Here is a 21,619-nt window from a genome sequence, read left to right on the forward strand (position 1 = left end):
AAAAGCTTTTACTAGAAGTGAGTAGATTTATATAGAGGATAATGTACGTTATACTATAATTTATAAGGTTGTTAAAAGTCATCATGGAGTTCTGCAACCATATAAATGCACAAGAATGCATACTTTTATACAGGTCATGGATCTCCAAGGTGACTTTTAACAACTTCTTAACTTTTAATAGGAGGTACATTTTTTATAATCTACAGTTCTCCCATGTAAATAGCACTGTTATTGGCACTAACAAAGGAATGCTCTCAGCCCAACTAACCCCCTTTCCCTTTTCCTATTATTTGTGGGCAAAGACATAACTAAAGGCAGAGATAACACATACAGAGAGGGCTGGAATATTTTCTGATGCTCTGTTTATAAGGATGTCATTTATAGTGCAGTACATTTGGGAAATCTCTATACTGTACAGGATATTAAATAAACTAAGCGCTGAAGGGTTTCTATCAGAGAATACTAGTAAAAGCATAGCTACAGAGGTTAAAAAGAAAAGCAAGCCTGAATGAAAGGAGATTGAAAAGAAAAGAGCTCTGCATAGGATAATTAGTTCTTAAGATCAAGCTTTGGAGCAACACTGCATTCAAAGTAGACTGAAATGTTCAGTTCTGCCAACAGACTTTTGAGGTGACCATACATGGCCGATAAAAGATTTGTGGCTACCATGTAATGTATTTAATCACAAGACCTATGCACATATATGCATAAAGAAAGAGATATAAAGAGAATGGTTTTACTTTAGTTTGTTCTTTGTAGAATAAGAATTGTATTTGTCCATGCAACAGCTCAAGTCTAAATTTGAAGTACATTTTGTTTGTTTGAACTGTTTTATTGATTTTTCAAATAAATAATCATAAATTAGACGATTGAAAGTTTGCTATTAAGTTAAAAAAAGAGATCTGTCTTTCAGATATCTCAGCAGAACTACATAAGATTTTAATGAAGAGACCCATAAGAAATACATCTCTGCATACTGGCTCCAAAATGGAGTGTCTTTATCTCCATGTGGTTAAATGTGTTTATTATTATAAAGAATGATATATTTATGCTAATTACATCAACACATGTAGCACTAGTTAAAAGTCTACATTGCAGGAATGGATGAGCTGTTTCATTGCCTTGTTATATTTCTGAATATGACCACAGACATATGATCATTTACTTATATCATATGCCCTATGTCAGTGCTGTCCAACTTCTGTGTTACAGAGGGCTGGAATTTTTCTGGTCTACATGGTGGAGGGCCGATAATGGAAGCCAGTGTTATCCACTCCCTGTTTTAAACCACACCCATGTTACCCCATGTCCACATTATAGCACACCAAAAAACTAAATGGTTGGTGCTCACTGCAGAGATATCACTCATATGAGAAAAAAGTTAAGTCATATTAAGACATACCCTTAAAGGAGAAGGAATAGCATTTTACACTTGGGTGTGCCAAAAGTTAGGCAACCCCAAGTGACTACTTCTACTTACCTGGAACCATGGGCCGGAACTCCTATCAGCAGATAGCCCAAAAGTTAGGCACCCCCAAGTGACTTTTTTTACTTACCCAACACCCCAGGCCGGTGCTCTGATCAGCATAAAAACACACCGACCCAGGGTTCTTTTAGCAACCACCATGGAGAGATTCTCTTCCTGCTTCTTTGGGTCTTTTCGCTGTTGCTCATGTACAGTAGAGCGAAAAGCCGAACTTTAACGTAAAAGCAGCTATTACGCTGTACTGCGCATGCATCTGCCGTGGGAAATTTGAAAAACTATGAAGTAGGAAGAGGATCTCTCCATGGTGGTTGCTAGAAAACCCCCGGGCTGGTGTGGTTTTCTGCTGATCGGAGCACCAGCCTGGGGTGTAAGGTAAGTAAAAATGGTCACTTCGGGTTGCCTAACTTTTGGCACCCCCATTGTAAAATGATATTCCTACTCCTTTAAATACATATACCTCCTCCTCCTCTGTGGATAACACAGCACCCCCCTCCCCAGCACATGATTGAACACCATAGGGGTCCCTAACAATATATTTTAAATGATAACAAACCCCCAGAACAAATACCAGGCCTATGCAGAGTATGGCAGACACTGGCAGATTATGGCACACTCAAGCACAATAGGGCAGGCATAGACTGTCACACCCAGGGAGCATAGAGCGGGCAGAGTATGGCACATACAGGGAGCATAGGGCAGGCAAAGTATGGCATACACAGGGAGCATAGGGCGGGCAGAGCAGAGCAGGAGACATAGAAACCCATCAGGACTACTCTAAGATGTACTACATACAGTGACACAGTGTTGCTATTGTTTTCTCTTTTACATTATGTAGCAGACTTGTACAGATTTGTCACATTCCATGTAGCTTTATACAGTATGTATTCATATATAACTATGAAGTTACCAGTGATGCTGTATAAGTAGGACAAGCAGATCCACAGGTGCTGACAGCAGAGGGTTAGGTTTTTGCACATTTTGCACATTGCACCTTATCCTGCCAATCTCTATGCCCACCTTAAGCCTTTTGTTCCTGCTTGATCTCCTAGTTATTGACTTTATGCCTGGTTCTGACTCTGTTTGCTGCCTGCCCTTACTCATTGCCTGCCTTGACCATGATTCCGTTATACGTGCTATTGGATCAAACTCTACTGTATTCTGGTTTTACCTTGCTCTGAAGCAGAAAGTTCCCGGGCCATATAAGGACAGATTTACATCTTTTCTCATTCAGAAACAAGCATCGCCTAAACCCCTATAATAACAGCTGTAAACAAGAGTATATGAAGGTATAATGCCATTTATCTCTATTTAGCTCTTGTATTTCTTCTACCCTCTATTAATACTTTTTAAAAACATTCTGTCATGGGAAACAATGTTTTTACAAAATGCATTAGTTAATAGCACTCATCCAGCAAAATCCTGCATTGAAATTTGTTTTTCAAAAGAGCAGATTTGTTTACATTTTATTTTGAAATCTGACATGGTGTTAGACGTTGTCAGTTTCCTAGGTGCCCTCAGTCTTGTGAGTTGTTCTTTGATAAACTTCAGTCACATTTTACTGCTGCAATGCAAATTGGGGTATCACCCTCCTCCCCCCCCCAGCAGCCCTCAAGCAGAACAATGGGAATGTAACAAGATACAACCTCCCTGACACCTGAATTGCTAAAATGCTCCCAAGTCCCACATAGTGGTAGATATAGGAACAGCACTCAATAGTAAAAATCCAAGTCCAATTAACCCAAGTCACAACTCCTTCAGTTACATTGAGTAGGAGACACAATATGAAAGTAGTTCCATAGTGAAGTGCTGGCTCTTTCTGAAGGCATGTGACCAGGCAAAATGACCTGAGATGGCTGCCTACACACCAATATTACAACTAATAAAAATACATTTATTGGTTTAAGAATAACATTTTAGAATGTATTACTTGCAATGTATACAGTGTAATTTATTAATAAAAACTATACAGGTATGGGGTGTGTTATTCAGAATACTCGGGACCTCTGGTTTTCCAGATAATGGATCTTTCCATTATTTGGCTCTTCATACCTTAAGACTACAAGAACATCATTTAAACATTTAAATAAACCCAATAGGCTTGTTTTACTACAATTAAGAATTCATTATATCTTTATTATTACAAAGGAAAAGGAAATCATTTTTAAAAAATTTGATTATTTGGATATAACAGAGTCTATGGGAGACTCCTTCCCATAATACGGACCTTTCTGGATAACTGGTTTCTGTATAATGCATTCTATACCTGTACCATAACAATCTTGTGTTTCAATTCCTCTTATAGGTTCTTTAGGGCACCAGTTTTAAATAAATATGCCACATTCCATGTTGCTTTATACAAATCTATATATAACTTGCTGGAACACATAATATTTTAATATATATGAATTATAAAACAATATAATTACTATTTTTATACATATTGAGGGATAATATGCATAGAAATAGGAACATGCACTATTGCCATTTATTTTAAGATTATGAATTGTTTTGATATTCAAATGATTTCAGCAGCTCTGCATGCATGTCTCATTATGAGGATTCTAACAAGGTAATGCAATTAGCAGTTTAATCCACGTGTGCTAAAGCTGGGGACCCTGCATCATTAGCAGTTGGTAAAACATTGCTTTGCTTAAAACCCAATTATTTCCACCTAGTGATTCTATTATTGTGTTGTTAGGAAAGATACATTTCTTTGTTTTTCTTTTGGCTTTAATTGCGGGTCAAAAACCTAGAAACCAATTAAGAGAGCAACCTTATAATAAACATCCTAGCCGTTTACAGTTATTTTATATTTAGCTGTTTTGTATTTCTATCAAATTATCAACGTGTTTGCTAGCAAAGGTGACACATCATGAGTTCAATCATTGTCTTTGTAAAAATAATAATTACCAATGGATAAAGACATTAGCAGATAGTTAGCTGATTTAAATTTCCTTCTGCAAGGTGGCCTGCAGGAAACATTATCCATAACTATACCCAATTACACACATCATACCAAATTGATAAATACTGTATATTAGTAGGAGTAGGATATTTTATAAAGACAGTCTGAAACTAAATTCATTGTAGATGCATGGTTGATAATAAGATATGCAGATTGGGGTATTTTATTTATTAACATGTATTTATATAGCGCCAACATATTGCGTAGCACTGTAAAGTAAATGTGATTATACAACTAAATCACATGAATTATATACATAGAACATATGGAGTTACATACATCACAATCAATACCGGTACAAAAGGTGAGGAAGGCTCTATGCAAAAGAGCATACACTCTAAAGGGAAGGGAGTAATACACAAGGTGTGGGAGTGGGCAAGATTGAATTAAGTGGGTGAGAAATGTGGTACTGTATGTGGTGTTGCATTTGGTAGTTAAGCAGAGTGAGGATAGGCTTCTCGAAAGAAGTGCATTTTAAGGGATTTCTTGAAAGCAGAAAAGTTGGAAGAAAGTCGGACAGACCATGGGAGAGAGTTCCAGAGGAGGGGTGCAAACCTTGCAAAGTCTTGAATGTGAGCATGTGAGGAGGTAATGAGAGAGGAGTTGAGTAGCAGGTCAGTAGAAGAGCGTAGTAAGCGGTTGGGTGAGTATATAGAGATGAGTTCAGAGATGTAGGGTGGGGCAGAGTTATGAAGTGCTTTGAATGTCAGGGTCATTAATTTGACATGATATAATGAGAGAGTGAATAAGAATTTTGGCAGCATCTTGGGTGATAAATGATCGTATTTTGGATATGTTCCTCAGGTGGAAGTGAGATGATTTAATAAGTGACTGGATATGAGGAGTGAATGACAGGGCAGAATCTAGGATAACCCCAAGGCACCGGGCCTGGGGAGAGGGGGTGATAGTGGAATTGTTAGCTATGATGGATACTTCCGGGATGTTACTCGTGTTAGTTGGAGGAAAGAGAACCATTTCAGTTTTAGAGAGGTTTAATTTAAGGTATCATAGCGACATCCAGGTAGAGATAGCGGACAGGGAGGAGGAGACGCGAGTTAGGAGTTATGGGTTGAGATCAGGAGATGAGAGATAGATCTGAGTATAGTCAGCATACAGGTGGTAGTGGAAACCGTATGAGTTGATTAATTTGCTGAGGGAGGAAGTATAGAGGGAGAATAGTAATGGTACCAGGACAGAGCCTTGAGGAACCCCAACAGAAAGAGGTAGGGGAGAAGATGCTACTCTGTTGTAGGAGACACTGAAGGAATGATTGGTGATGTAAGAAGAGAACCAGGACAGTGCTGTGTCACGAAGGCCAAGCGAATGGAGGGACTGGAGGAGGAGAGGGTGATCTACAGTGTCAAATGCAGCCAAGAGATCAAGCATTATTAGTAGTGAGAAATGATTGTTGGCTTTAGCGGTTAAAAGGTCATTAGTTAGTCGAGTCAGGGCAGTTTCAGTGGAGTGTTGTGGCTTAAAACCAGATTGTAGGGGGTCCAGCAGGTTATTGTCAGAGAGGAATGAGGTTAGTTGGTTGTAGACTAGGCGCTCAAGTAGTTTAGAGATGAAAGGTAGCAGATTGGAGGGATCTAGAGAGGATTTTTTCAGAATGGGGGTGACAAGAGCATGTTTTAGTTGAGAAGGAAACAGTCCAGTTGAGAGTGAAAGATTAAATAGGTGAGTTAAGGCTTTGATTAGACAAGGATTGGTATTGCGGAGAAGTTTTGAGGGAATTGTATCAAGCGGGCAGGTGGTAAGGTGAGAAGAGGCCAAAAGCTTTGAGACTTCCTCATCAGTGACAGGGGTGAAGGAGCACAGGAGAGACTGGGGAGTGTGGAGTGAGGGTGGTGGAAGCCTAGGGGGGTTGAGTAGTGTAATGTCCCTACTGATAGTGTCAATTTCTTTTTTGAAGTGCTCAGCAATATCTTGAGTGGAGACAGATGTGTATGGAGGGGGTGGAGAAGGGGAAAGGAGAGTTTTAAAGGTGGAGAAAAGTTGTGCTGGTTTTTTAGAAAGGGAGTTAATGAGTGAAGTAAAGTATGTTTGTTTGGCTTGGAAGAGGCTGGTGTTATAGGAGCGCATGGCAGATTTGTAGCTTCAAAAGTCTGACTCTGAGCGGGATTTGCGCCAGCGACGCTCAAGTGCACGTGAGTGTCTTTGGAGCACTTTTGTATGAGCAGAATGCCAAGGTTGAAGTGGTTTGGGTCTACCACATTTAGTTTTTATAGGAGCAAGCTCATTAAGGGTAGTGGTGAGAGTACTATAGTAGACAGAGGTAGCCACATTAGGACAAGAGATGGCTGAGATATTAAAGTGAAGTGAGTCAAAGGAAGAAGAGAGATGTGACATGTCTACAGCTTGCAAGTCACAGTAAGTACGTGTTTGGGGAATAGCAGGGGGTGAGGAGGGAGTTAGTGAGAGTTGAAATATGAGCATATTGTGATCAGAGAGGGGAAATAGTGAGTTAGTAAAATTGGCGGTTGAACAGAGTCTGGTAAATATGAGATCCAGAGTGTTACAAATGGAATGAGAGGAGGAGTCTGAGCACAAAGATAAGCCGAGGGTGGAGGTTAGTGAAAGAAGTTCAGAGACAGAAGGGTTGTTAATAGGTATATTATAGTCACCTAATATGATGGATAGGATGTTGGATGAAAGGAAATAAGGAAGCCAGGCAGCAAAGTTGTCTAGAAATTGTCCAGTTGGTCCTGGTGGTCGATATATATGACAGCAATGCAGAGTGAAACAGGAGAAAAAAGCCTAATGCAGTGAGCCTCAAATGAGGAGAATGATAGCAAGGGAACAGGTGGACAAACTTTAAAAGTACAGCGGGGAGAAAGAAGAAAACCTACCCCACCTCCAGGTCTGTTACCAGGCCTGGGAATATGAGTAAGGTGTAGGACCCCATAGGACAGGGCAGCAGGTGAGGCAGTGTCGGTAGGAGAAAGCCAGGTTTCAGTAAGTGCGAGTAGGTTAAAGGAATTTGCAATGAAATGGTCGTGTATAGCGGTGAGTTTGTTGCAGGCCCGGACTGGCAATCTGTGGGTTCTGGCAAATGCCAGAGGGGCTGCTATACGGTGCCATAGAAAGTCAGTATTTAGTGGGCTGGTGGGGGCTGTTTGGGCCTCTGCGTGGGCTGAGTGGGCCTCTGTGTACCTGAAATTCCAGGGCCTATTTTAATTCTCAGTCCAGGCCTGGTTTGTTGCAAACAGATCTGGCATTCCAGAGAGCACAGGAAAGATTAACTGGGTTTTTGGGTATAGGAGAAAGAGTTCTGTACTGTTGGAATTTGCACCGAAGAGAAGGAGCCCTTGGCCCTGATATAACTGGGATGGGGTAAGGGCCAGGGTTTGGGGAAATGTCCCCAGCTGCCAGCAATAGAAAGGAAAGATAGACTAAGTGAGAGTGAGATTTATAAGTTCTTAGTTTGTATGAAAAAGAGGAGTTTTGTGGAATAGCTAGACAGAGTACTTTATAAACTTCATGTGTGGAGAGGGAAGGAGAGGAGAGAGGCTGAGATTTGTATAGAACTAGGATTTGATGGGGGAGGTAGTGAAAAATGTTTTATGAAGCATTAGAGTGAAAGGAGGAGAAATGCAGGATAAAGCATGTTTGGAGTAAGAAGTTACAAATTGGCAGGTACACACAAATCTGTGTTCTTCTTATCTCAGCTGGTTCAAAGTTGATAGAAGATAGTCCTGTTCCTTCTGCCTTGTCAATGCCTTGTCGAACTGCCTTGTATAACTGCCATTTCTAAGCACTTGTGAAATATTAGCACTTAGAAAATGTTAGCACTCGTGCCATGCCCCAGACACGAGTGCCATCCCCAATACTGGGCCTGAATTTATATGAAGCAGAATAAGGAGTTGCAATAGATATATAGCAGTATATGGATGTAGCAGTATATGGATAAGCAGAATTACCAGAATAAGGAGTTGCAATAGATATATAGCAGTATATGGAGGTAGCAGTATATGGATAAGCAGAATTACCTGTAGGAATGAGAAGAGATTAGGAGTTAGTTCCATGGAACTGCCTTGTATAACTGCCATTTCTAAGCACTTCTGAAATATTAGCACTTAGGAAATGTTAGCACTCGTGCCATGCCCCAGACACAAGTGGGGGGTAATACTTATTAAATTGTTTAAATGAATAAAGTAAAAACAAATACTATAATATATGATGTTAAGATAGAACTACAGTATGTCAGATACTTTAAAGCCATCTGGCTGCTGTGCAGCTTTCTACCATGCAAAACACATCACGCCATGCAAGCACACGTATTTATAAGATTTTCCTATTTTGGACATGATAGCATCCAAGCTGGCCCAATGGTCACCCCAATGAAGTCAAGCAAATGGACCTTTGAGCACAGTAACAATCTAATAATATAAATTATAATACTATAATTTAATACTGAAAAAAATATAAGCTTTTAACCAATTGTTGAAAATAGTGGTGTACTGTATATTTGCATATTTTATGGTGCAGATAGCCAAAGCATGGCAGCTTCAGTTATTTCCAGTATTGTATCCAAGAAGATTTTCCCTTTGGGGATGCTAACATCCGAGCTAACTCAATGGTCACAACAAATGAAGTCAGGTACTTTCCACAGCCTTACAATTCATTAGCTCCAAACATCATTTACTGTATCTAAAAAGGTCTGACAAGCAGTGTGTGCTCTTTTTATCTCTGAATAGCAGGCTTTACTTTTTTTAAATTTAATCCAATACATCATTAAAAAATCCATAATGTGTAGAAAAGTAGTTAACAGAAGACTAAAAGGCAAATAGCACCCCAGTTCCATATTGCTATCAATATAAGGATTCACCTAGGAAATAAAAATGATTTAATAACATAACCTTTTGTCCTTCTTCATCTATTATATACTGGGTCAGACTGGACATTTTTTAAATACTCTGCCTTATGCACAGTTATATATTGCATGGCTGGAGCTGCACATTCTTTTCAAGGCTGGGCTGAGGAGAGAGGATACACAGTCCTTTAATGAGATATAGTAAGAGGCCAAGAGACCCACACTAAGGGAGCCTATTTTGTAGCATTCCCATTTCAGTTTTTTTCACATATCAATTTTTTTGTTTTTTTATTGCTCTAAAACTTTAAAGTTTTTAAATTATAAAATGTAAAAGCCACGAAAAACTGAAATATAAAACTTTGGCAAGTAAAAGCAGTTTAGGTTCTATAGAAGTCAATGGTAACTGTGCTGATCCCATTGAACCTTTTTTAGCCATTCAAACTTTTAGAGGTTTTCAGATTTTTTTAGTGCACCATTCAGCTTTTTTTTATTCGTAAATTTTATATTTGTATCTTTTAATTGCAAGGCTAGTGTCGGACTGGCCCAGCGGGATACCAGGAAAAAACCCCGTGGGCCCCCGCCAGTCCCCCTCTCCCAAAATTAAAATTTTGAAAAAAAAAAAAAGGTTTTCGGCGCATCACAGCTCACGTTCTTGCGTGCACACAAGGCGGCCGAAAGGGGGGCCCTGGACCAGCAGTCCCGGTGGGCCCCCCAGTCCGACTCTGTGCAAGGCATTTGTGATTTTAGAGAAGTGGAGGCCCATTTCTCAACAATCTCATTATAGTGGTTTTAGAGTTTTTTAAAACTATGATTAAATTGTCTAAAATCACAAATGGCTTGTAATTTATTAAAAGATCCAAATATAAAAGAAATAAAAAAAAAACAATGTTGATAAATTGAAATCTAAAAGTTATTTCTAATATCAGGGTAAAGAATATCTATCTAAAAAGAAGTGATACTGATTCTTTACTAGAACCGAGAGTAACCTGAGAGCAAATATGTTGCTTTAACATGATTGGAATCAGACATATACACAAAGGCACAGTGTGAAATGTATTTACATCAAGGCGGCAGAAAATTCTGATATCATTCATACCAGAACAATTGTGGTGCTCCCTGTGCAAACTGGTTATAAATTGGTTGTCACATTATAACTACAATGATTATGCCAAACAAGCAATTATCTTGGGGTTTAACGAGCCAAGTTATGGTTTAGAGCAGAATTTATTAATGCATGCAGTGAACACATAGCACTACACACCATTCATGTCAAGTATTTACTTATTAGATGATTCCTGTAGGCATTATGTAAGCCGAAACCATTTATTGATCTACTTATTTCTTTTGGGCAGTTCACTGTCATGACAAGCAGAGCAAGGGTGACATTGTTGACACTGTCAGAGTGTACCAAGCTGACTACTTACAGGGGTTGATTTATTAAGTATTGAGCTGGGGAATACCAAAGGATTCCCAGACTTTAAATATCTTCCCCATTTATCAAAAAACAATCTTGTTTTTGCTTTTATGAAGCAAAAGTTTCTAATGAATTAAAACATTTATCAAATGTGATACATTTGTCAGCTCATCAGAATATGTCTGACTGCTCTGAACGTCATTCTGATCTATCAGATGTCCAAATCCTTGCTCCCCGATATGTATTATATATGAGAAGAAATAATTAGGACAATTATTTTCCACTCTGCAATAAATAAATATTACATTTAAAATCTTTGGTAATGTTTTAATGATGTTTCAGCCCCTTAGTATATCTGTCAGATTTAACAAACTTGGGAACCACTGGCGTTGAGGAGGACAACCCTTACAACCCCCACAAGTATACCCTCAAATAGGTACAGAGGGAGACTAGTGAAGGTGAGGTATGGGAGCCTTCACGCAGATCCGTGGAATGCTTCAGGTATCGGGTTTCATGGCTGTAAATGAAGTGTAAATGAAATCAGGGAAATACAGAATTTGCTGTGAAAGCGGCAGCAAGCAGGGAACAGGAAGGCGGATTCAACAAGCACCTTAGCGTCAGGTTAGATTCGTAACCACTAGCAGATCTTGGAGCAAGGGCTGGAGGATGTAAAGGTCAGTGACAGCAGTAAGGGTTAGCTACGTATATCAGCACAGCACAGAAAGGTCAGGCAGGCATCCGAGTTGGCAACAGTAGATCACAGTAAGTGGGGTACCAAGGGTTAATCAGTAATAAGTGTAGTCAGAAAGGCAAGCGGAGTCTGCAGCAGTAAGTAAAAGTCCAAGCGGAGTACCAGAGGATAAGGCAAGAGAGTAGTCAAACGGGCAAACAGAATTGGCAGCAGTGAATCAAAGTCCAAGCAGGGTAACAAGGGTTAATGCAAGAGCGTAGTCAATGGGCAATCTAAAGTCAAAACCGGGTTAAAATAGTATCAGGAAATCACTTACTCAATGTTAGCCAGGAAAAATGATTTTCAAGCACTAAGAGAACCTCTGCGCCGAATCAAGTAGCTCCGCTTGCGTCATTATGCTGAACCACCCGAACCCCCAGGGCCGGCGTCACGATGCACACGTAGGTAGGATCCTGACAATATCACTCAGCCAAAGTTTTAATCCCAATATAAAAGTGCTTCATTGTTAAGTTATAGATGTATATTCCCTTTTATTCAATTGTATCAGTTTAATCATCACAAGAGAATGTAAAATGTTGAATCATGTCACCATGATTGCAAATACTGGAGCTCTAAGGGGGCACAAACGCATGGCCAAAGCACCTGTTTTTTCACCTGTACACCACTCTTTTTTAACATAACAAGAATGAGTGCGTCTTAGTAGAAATTATAAACAAACCTGCAGCATTTTGCTTAGCTGAAAATGTGTTGAAACCATAGAAAGAATTTGAGAAACCACAACATTTTGCCAAAATACATTTGAGCCTACAGAAAGCTGAAATTACATTGTGGTTACAACTGTTATAGCTCTGCAATATCATATACATTGCTATACCTTGTTAGAGAAGCTCCTTTCCACTAAAACTAAATGTTTTTTACAGGAAAAATGGAAACCCATGATTCCATTTTCTTTTCTAACACAGCGCCTGGACAGCTTCTTAGATAAACAGGAGGAGGGCTCCAGTCCCATTGGTTAATGTGGAAAGGCGATTAAAAATGACATCAGCATTTTTTTATAGCATAACACTATTTTTTTTCAGTGGAATAGACCACATGGCAAAATTCTAGCGCGGGCACACAAAAAAATTTGCTGTGAAACTGAACCAGGCAAAAAAGTCCAAGGGGCAGATTTACTTAGGGTTGAATATTGAGGGTTAATTAGCCCTCGAAATTCGAATATCGAAGTCGAAGGATTTTGTGATATTCGTTCGATCGAACGATTAAATCCTTCGAATAGTTAGTTTTGAAGGATTTTAATCCATCGATCGAATGATTTTTCTTCGACCCAAAAAACATTGCAAAGCCTATGGGGACCTTCCCCATAGGCTAACATTGACTTCGGTAGCTTTTAGGTGGTGAACTAGGGAGTCGAAGTTTTTTCTTAAAGAGACAATACTTCGACTATCGAATGGTCGAATAGTCGAACAATTTTTAGTTCGAATCATTTGATTCGAAGTAGTAGCCGAAGGTCGAAGTAGCAAAAAAAACCACTTCGAAATTCGAAGTTTTTTTTCCTCTATGCCTTTACTTGAGCTAAGTAAATGGGCCCCCTAATTATCATCGCAAGAAAAAAATGAATTACAAAATTCTATATATATTGCAGGACACAACAGAAAGCATGAAGCTAGATAATATGTATTTGGATTAGATATAATTTTAGTAGATACTAGTGCAGAATGAAAAATAATAATTGAGTGTAGTGTTTACAAAACATCTGGCCATCACATCACTGCTAAACTAAAAGAACACCAGGGAACCAGTAATTTTAAATAATGTCCCTCATTAATAAAAAAATTCTATTGGCAACTTAATTTAAAAGCATAAAGCAATTTATCTGTGACATTTCTCTTCCATCAATCCGGATTTCCCATACACGCCGCTGCACTAAAGAAACTCTTCCCATCTGCTGCAATGTATCTTTTATGAGATTCAACATCTTGTTTTGAGATCTTAAATGCTAAGCAAAATGTCAGGTCATGTAGAAAAATCATAGGTATTACATCCAAAATGTTAGCTCACTTTGCACGATAAAGAAAAAGAAAACAGATCCAACTTGCAAAGATTTTAAGTAAATTGAAATATCATATCATTTTATCAAAAAAAACAACAACATTGGGATTATAAAATGATTAATGATTTAGGCCTATGCCACACAGGGATATTAGTAGCTGTTACTTGTATAGTAGATGACTAGTATTGCTTATTTTTTAATGGAACACGTAGTCTGGTCCAGCTACAAGTGGCAACCACTAATCTTCCTGTGTGAACAAATCCAAACTGTCAACCTGCAAAAATAATGTTATCTATAGTTTAACTTTAATAGATAATCTATAGACTCTCAACCTTCTGCATCCGCTCATGAACTGATGAAAGTAAAGTGCAACCATTATCACAGCAATGATGTACTGTTGGTGCGTCACACACAGTAGTTTGGTGCACAGTATTTAACAGCTAGAAAATCAAACACTGATAGGTCAGCTTGAAAAACCTGTTACCTAGAAAAGGCTACTTTGGGCTGATAGTAAAAGGTCAGTTCCTGCGTAAGTACAGGGATTGTTGGAGTGATGCAAGTTTGAAAGCACCACTGATTTGCACAAGTAAAAAGTGGATAACACAATATATCAAGGTTCTTTAAATAACATCCCTTATGTGATGGGTCCATGCCTAGAAATTAGGCAAATCTAATAATAGGCATAAATAGAAACTTCAAACAAATGAATGCTCCAGACTAAAGTTATAACATTTAGAAATACTTTTATTTAGAATTAGTAGCACTTTCTGATGATCTTTTGTTTGACAGGCCTTAAAGAGATACTGACACTAGAATTTTTTATACTACCTATCTGACCCCCCACGATTCTGGATGAATAGGCTGCCATTTTGTGCAGCAGTAGTCTGTTAGTATTAAAAACTATGACAGATTGAGATGGGGCTGTCAGGTTGGCAAAACAGTCAGGTTCAGGAACGTCAAGCTGAATTTGGCTTATATAGCAGATACTGTATGTATTTTAAAGGAGAAGGAAAGTCAAAACAGAAATAGCCTTCTAAACAAAGTCTTGTGGACATAGAAATCACTGACCGGTTTTAAAGATTTCTCTGTGGTCTCATGTAGAAGCAGCTACGCTGTCTGAACTCTGCAGCGTGTGACTCGGGGGACGTCACTCTTTTTTCAAGCTATTCCTCCCTGCTGCCCCAGGCAGGCTTGAGGCGCATTGGGCACAATTTAATTGTTATGCGCATGTACTGGGGAGCTGATGCAAATCTGGATGTGTGCATGTCATCATTGACCCTTATTCCCACACCCCCCAGCCAATCAGATTCAAAGCATCTGGGAGCTAAGGAGCTAAGGAGACACACGGGAAGTATTTTTTAATTACAGTTTGGACGGCAAATAGTCAGCATCAAGCGCTTGTGGTGCACAGCGAGTGGAAAATAAATTTATATTCGGCAGGCTAAGGTGAGGCACAAATGCCATGATTATTAGATCGCTTTATACACAGGATACACACGTGATCCTGATGCTCGTTCTCCTTTTTCTGGCACTCCCTAAGCTGCTGGCGCTGCTTAATAATGAGCACTACGTCAGTAGTGACACGCTCCAAAGATCAAAGGTTTTTTTCCCACGCATGCGCAATAAGGATAAAGAAGGAAAGGAAGCCTACACTACATTACTAACATGGCGCCTGCATTACTGATTATGGGAGCAGAACAAGGAGACGGATTATACAAGATTGGACTCGCATATGTGAGTTTAAAACCTAGCGATTTTGTAGGTCTTGGGGAGTAGATTAAAAGGAAATAGTTAATATTTTTTCTCCTTTAAGCAAATAAGTCTTAGGCTAAGGCCACACTACGCGATAGCGCAGCGATTTGACTCGCGGCGACTTTTCGCCGCGACTTTTAAGCCGCAATTGCTGGGGAAACTTTTGCGCTGACGTCTATGGGGAATCGCGACAAATCGCCAGCGTAAAAACACACGCGGCGATCTTTTCTCTACTGTCGCTCGAAATTGCCTCGCTAGGCGATTTCGAGCGACAATAGAAAAAAGATCGCCGCGCTATAGCCTAGTGTCAAATCGCGGCGCTATAGCCTAGTGTGGCCGTAGCCTTATATTTAAGTAATTTTGTCTGTAATAATAAAACTGTACCTTGTACTTAATGGTAACTATTAAGGTGGCAAAATAATCCTATTGGGTTTATTTAATGTTTAAATGATTTTTACATAAATGTATGGGTTATTTATCAAAATGTGAATGTCAAAAACTCAAAACATTCACGTTTTTTTGCTATAAAATCCAAACTTTTAGTTGAAAAAAACCTAAAATTTAAGATTTATTATACCCCGAGGATGGAAAAAGTCTGAATCTGAAAATCTGGCATCTTAGACATCCCGAGGTTGTGTATAGTCAATAGGAGAGATCGCTATCCTATTTGGAAGTTTCTGTGGTCTGCGCTGGAATTAGCCCAAAAAGCTGACTATTTTAATCAGGCTTTTCAGGGAAAAAATTGTATAATTCGGATTTCTGCTTTATACTGTCGGGTTTTTCCCAGATCCGGTTAAATTGTGTTTTTTTTAATAATAAATAAGGTCAAATCATAGATTCTAGTTTGCGCCGACTTTTTGAAATAAAATAAAGCAGAAAAATTCAGATTTTGATAAATAAGGCCCCCCAAGTATGGAAATACAAATTACAGAAAGATCCCTTCTACGGATGTTAGGAACCACCTCATGTGTAAAGTAAACAGAAGGAAGCCTGTGTGCTGAGTAACCCAAGTTAAGCATTTTGCAAGATGGATTAATAGCTGAAGCCATGTTAAGTGAGCACTGTGATTTAATGAGCATTAGTTAATGAAAAAATAATACTGGAAAGACTAAAAATAACCCTTAGGAAAGTAGTAGGAAAGCAAGCTAAAGCAAGTCCTTAGGCAGGATAGAGGTCTGGGGCTGGCAGAGTTCAAACATCATTGGTGATAGGCCAAGGTCAGAGACAGGCAATGTTCTATTGTAGTAGGCCACAGGCCGCGGTCAAAGCACAATTGTAAAGGATGTCCAGGAAACAGGCCAAGTCAAAAATCTTGCTGTACCGACTTCTTTGGCAGATATTATTTGACTTGTGCTGTTTTGGAAATTTATGACGATCCCTAAGCTTATCCTCCCAAAAGACACCCAGAACACACTGAACATGTGTGTGGTCTTGATCTTGCAAAGATGTTTAACAAAGTTACAGTACAAGATGATGACCCCCTGCGGCTAACTTTAAAAATCATTTATTTAATTAGGCTTCTGGTGCAGTAAGTTCATTTTGTACAAAATACAGCATTTCTAGCATTATTCTATTTTAGACTTCAGTTCCCCTTTAATGAGAGTGAGGGTGGAAATAGCAGAGGTAAAAGGTGTTTATATAGATAGTTGTGAGCTGCAAACTCCAAATGCCTCCAGTAGTTCACCTGTTGAATACCATGCAGGCCAGGGTTCAAAAACCCAAGAGTCCTGACACAGGGAAAATCCCAGGCCCCAAACATTCTGGATGATAAATCCTATACATGTACAATGATTCAACTTCTTACACAGGAAGATAAACAGGAACCAAAAGACATTGATGACTCAACAGTGTTATAGATTGAAAACACTTCTAAAAACAAAAACAGAATATTTATTTCCGTGAAATTGACTTTTTTGTAGACGCTGCACAGATTCAAACTTGTAAAATATAAATGTCACTGACATTACGGATCCATTAACTACAGAAATATCTGCAATATTTCCTGCAGCTGTCTCTTTATGTTTACAGACCATGTATCATCCATGTAGGTAGTAATTTAAGATAATGCTTGTGATTAGCACTACCCCTATATATACAGTATGCAGCCTATATTTCTTTAATGTTCTATACAATGTGTTAGCCTTCTGACTCAAACAGTGTATTGTGGAGAAACATAAAGCACTTTATTCAGTTCAAGCCAACATATAATTATGTATCTCCATGTTGTGTCTAATGCTTTCGTTTCGGAATTTATTTAGAAAATAAACAAACCTTTGCTGACCTTACTCTGTGTATTGCAAAGCCCACAATAGACTCCAACAAGTGCATAAACAAGATGAGCCTACAGCATCATCTCTGCTCAGAGAACAGCAAGATGTGTGTAGTGCATTTCTTCTGGTCAACAAAAGCCCCATCTAACACATAGGGGCAGATTTATCAAGGGTCGAAGTGAAAATTAGAATTTTCAAATTTGAATTTTCGTGTTTTTTCATGGCCCTTTAAGAATTCAAATTTGACTATTTGCCAGCTTAAACCTGCAGAAATGCTGTTTTAGCCTATGGGGGGGACGTCCTGGGATCAATTTGGAGTTGTTTACAGTCTTCCTGAAAATCAAGGGTTTTTTTTCGGAGAAAAAAACTGGAATCAAATTCGATTCGAGTTTGCAGGTCGATCCCATTCACCCAAGTTTGAAAAATTTGAATTTTATAATAAATTGCAGTTGGTCAAATTTTAGTTGAATTTTGAGTTCATGGGAGTTTATGGGAGTTTTTCAAAACTCCCATGAACTATAAATCCGACCCTTGATAAATCTGCCCCATATACTTTGTACCTTATACTTGCAGCCAAGTTAAAGTTGGTCGGTAACCCCTATTTGAAGAGTCAGAAGAAGAAGGCAAATCATTAAAAAACTATTAAAAAAATAAATAATGAAGACCAACTGAAATGTTCCTTAGAACTGGCCATTCTATAACATACTAATGCCATCGTAACACAATTTGCTCAGACAATGCTAATTTACTAAAATGCAAAATTGGTTCCAGGGCGCCGAATGCTGGCGAATTATGCCTAGCGTAACTTTGTTAGAGGTCTTCGCTCAGGCTAATTTGCATATGTTACAAAATGTATGGGGAACCCGGAACCCAAAAACATTTTTAAGGACTTTTCACTCTAAACAAAGGAAAAGATGCCAGCATTTTTTGGATTTACAAACTTTTTCCACTAAAAAATATGATGTAAGTAACAGAAGAATGAGGAAGATCTATGCACTCCAATGCACTGCACCCTGGTCTGAGCTGGCGAAGGCAAGTCTGGCGAAAGAGGTAACGCTCAGTAAAATCCACATTTTAGTGAATTTGTGGAGTAACATCCATTCGCCGAGTGAAAATTCGCCTGGTGATAGAGTGTGAATTACCGCTACCGTCTGTTTCTTTCGCTAGTGAAGTTATGCCTGCCATTAGTAAATTGGCAAAAGTGCTTGAAAGTGGTAATGCTGGCGAATCGTCACTTCGCCCTTTAGTAAATCTGCCCCATAATGTTTTCCTTGCACATCGATCAGAATGAATGTGATCAGATTTGCTTTTTTAAATGGTAAATGCCAAATTTTATTCCAATTGATGCATTGGTTTTACGTTGTCCACAGGAACTAGCCCTAAAGCCAAAATGTTCAAAATGTGCTTAGCAAGTAGTGCACACTGGTGCAGAAACTGGCAGTGAAAGGGTTAAAATGTGCACATGGTGCAGCTTAAAAATAAATACACTTATAACACCGCAAGTCCCCGAAAGTGAAAATATAGATTATAACCCAGAATGGTTATATTAAGGTAAATCTGAAATCACTGGATACCGACGGATATCATTTTGTGCAGAGAACAAGAATACATTTATGCATGAGTAAGGATGGCAATATTGCTCAGTTGAAGTCTTTTTCCTAGAATATCAAGGTAAAATAGCCTGAGCTGAGCTGTATAAATGCACATGCTCCTTGAAGAAATGATCTTTGCACACAAGTAGCTGATGAAGCAATAATAATGCAATAAAAATAGAAGATAAAACCAACGTACAAATGGAACATAATATTCTGATAAAGTCAGAAGCACTGAAGGGGATCCCTACCCATATATTTTATATAGACATTAACACAGATAAGATCAACATGAGGGCTCTGTGATTTACACCCCTGTCTGCCTTAAACTCAGAGAGGCAGATTTATGGCATTACACAATCCTCCTGTAATGTTATAACTCCCTTACTAAAAGCCACAAGAGGTTGTGTCCTGCCATCGTGATTTAATGTAATTAGGGGCATGACCAGCCACCAAAATTGCAGAGAATAAGAATCGTACAGTTGGATGCAGTTCGGGGAACTAATTCAATTTGATAATAACCTGTACAGAGAATACTAGAAAGCTATAACAGCATAGGCGTTCTCTATTCAAAATTCAGTTTAGCAGGGTAATTTAAAGGGAACCTGTCACCTCCACATAAAAATCTGTATAATAAAAGTCCTTTGCAAACTAAATCTGAAACTCAAATTGTTTTTTTTAATACAACACCCAAACCTGCAACATCCCAAAAATGTATTTAAAAATCTGAGCTGTCAATCATATATAACCTGCCCCACCTCTATACCTCAAGAATAGAGTCAGGACAGGCAATTACTTTTCACTTACTATTCAGCACTTCCTAGATGTCACTGTACCCCTCTCCTCATGGCCTATAACTGTGTATTCTGTGCATGGGAATAGGTCCCCATTCTGGTGCATACACGAGATTTGGGGGTGATACAAATCTTGCCTTAATAATAATGTCCACAAAATGGCACCTAACTGCTTGCTGTGATTGTCAGTTCTTAGGGGCAAATTTACTAAAGGGCGAAGTGACTAACGCTGGCGAAAATTCGCCAGCATGACGTCATTTCAGGACTTTGCCGATTTACTAATGGGCGCTGGAGTAAATTCTCTAGTGAAGGAGATGGACTCTAGCGCTACTTCCCACTCTAACGCCAGGCAAATTTTCGCTCTGGCGAATGGACGCAACTATGCAAATTCACTAAGATGCGGATTTTAATGAACGTTACCTCTTGCGCCATACTTGCCTTCGCCACCTCAGACCAGGCGAAGTGCAATAGAGTAGATAGGAGTTCCTCAAAAAAGTTCTTCAAAAAAAAAAGTGAAAATTTTTCAAAGTCCCAAAAAACGCTGGCGACTATTCAGGTTTTCAGGGTGATAGGCTGCAAAAGATCATCATTTTTTTTAGGGTACCCGGCTTCCCCCCTACATTTCCTAACATAGGTCACATAAACTATACACTGGGCTCATGTATAGGGCAATATAACAACTTTATTTTACTTTATTAAGGTTTCCCAGGCTTGTGTAGTGTAATGTATTTGCTGCAACATATACGTCCATTCAACTTTAACTTCCCACCGTATGCAAATTAGCCAACGCTAGCGCAACTTTGCTTTGCTTGCCGAATTAACGCTAGTGAAACTTCGCTATTGTTCGGCACCATGGAAGCAACTTTGCATTTTAGTGAATTAGCGTTGTCCTGGCAAATTTTCGCATGGCAAAGTGTGGCAATGTGAGTGAAGCTCTTGCTGGCGAATTTCCGGAGGTAAGTGAATTTGCCCCTTAGACTTAAGGAAATAAGATTTTATATATATATATATATTGTAGCATGGTTGGGAAAATCATAGATGGAAAGTATATCCCTCCCAGAATCCTCTATGAAGCAGTGCAGAGGGCTGTGAAAATGAGGCTCTGAGTAGCAGGGAGGTGATTAGCCTCACCTGGAGTAAAAAGGTGGGGGCTCAATTAATGCTGCTCTCTGCCCTGTCTGAGAGAAAAAGGAGAGCTAATGGGGTTGTGTTACAAGTTTTCAGTGTAACTGCATGTGACCTGTGTTATTGAGCATAAGGACTGACTGTATTGCTGGACACAAGTTTTGACAAGGAGACAAGTTCTCTGGTAGCAAGGACTGGCTACCAGCTACTACCCTGGGAGTGAGTGGCTTCCAGGAAAAAAGCACAGGGAAGTGGGGACAGCCCAAGTGGATCATGTAAACATTAAATAAACCCAATAGACTGGTTTTGCTTCCAACAAGGATTAATCCTATATTAGTTTGGATCAAGTACAAGGTACTGTTTAATTACTACAGAGAGAATGGAAATGATGATTTAGATAAAATAGAGTCTACCTTCTGGATAATAGGTTTCCGGATAATGGATCCCATACCTAATAGATATAGGGGCATATTTATCAAGGGTCGAATTTCGAATTGAAAAAACTTCGAATTCAAAAAGACCAACTGAAAGTCAATGTTTTTTTTTTGGTTGAATAGGTCAGTTTTCGGTCGAATAGGTCCTTATTTGATCGAATGCGAATCTTTCAAATCGAAGGAATAGCACATTCAATCGAATTTGATTCGAAGATTCGAAGTTTTTTCAAAGT

The 21,619-nt window shown here is 39.0% G+C and overlaps 1 protein-coding gene across 4 annotated transcripts in view; it reads left to right on the forward strand.

The window, feature by feature from the left end:
* The window catches only part of LOC108710474 (bifunctional heparan sulfate N-deacetylase/N-sulfotransferase 3), a 144,602-nt gene that overhangs the window by 37,258 nt on the left and 85,725 nt on the right, over nt 1–21,619 (forward strand). Inside the window, exon 1 of one of the 4 annotated variants that reach the window (XM_041590451.1) lies at nt 14,845–14,865. The exons of 2 other annotated variants lie outside the window; for them this stretch is intronic. Coding sequence is in view for 1 of the 2 variants with exons in the window: in XM_041590449.1 (XP_041446383.1) it covers nt 15,085–15,153 (69 nt within the window). In the remaining variant the exon portion in view is untranslated. Of the gene's footprint in view, nt 1–14,844; nt 14,866–15,014; nt 15,154–21,619 lie in introns of those variants that run through there. One more of the 4 variants, XM_041590449.1, reaches the window with a different exon arrangement.

The sequence above is a fragment of the Xenopus laevis genome, chromosome 1L, assembly GCF_017654675.1.
Source record: "Xenopus laevis strain J_2021 chromosome 1L, Xenopus_laevis_v10.1, whole genome shotgun sequence".
Lineage (NCBI taxonomy): Eukaryota > Metazoa > Chordata > Amphibia > Anura > Pipidae > Xenopus > Xenopus laevis.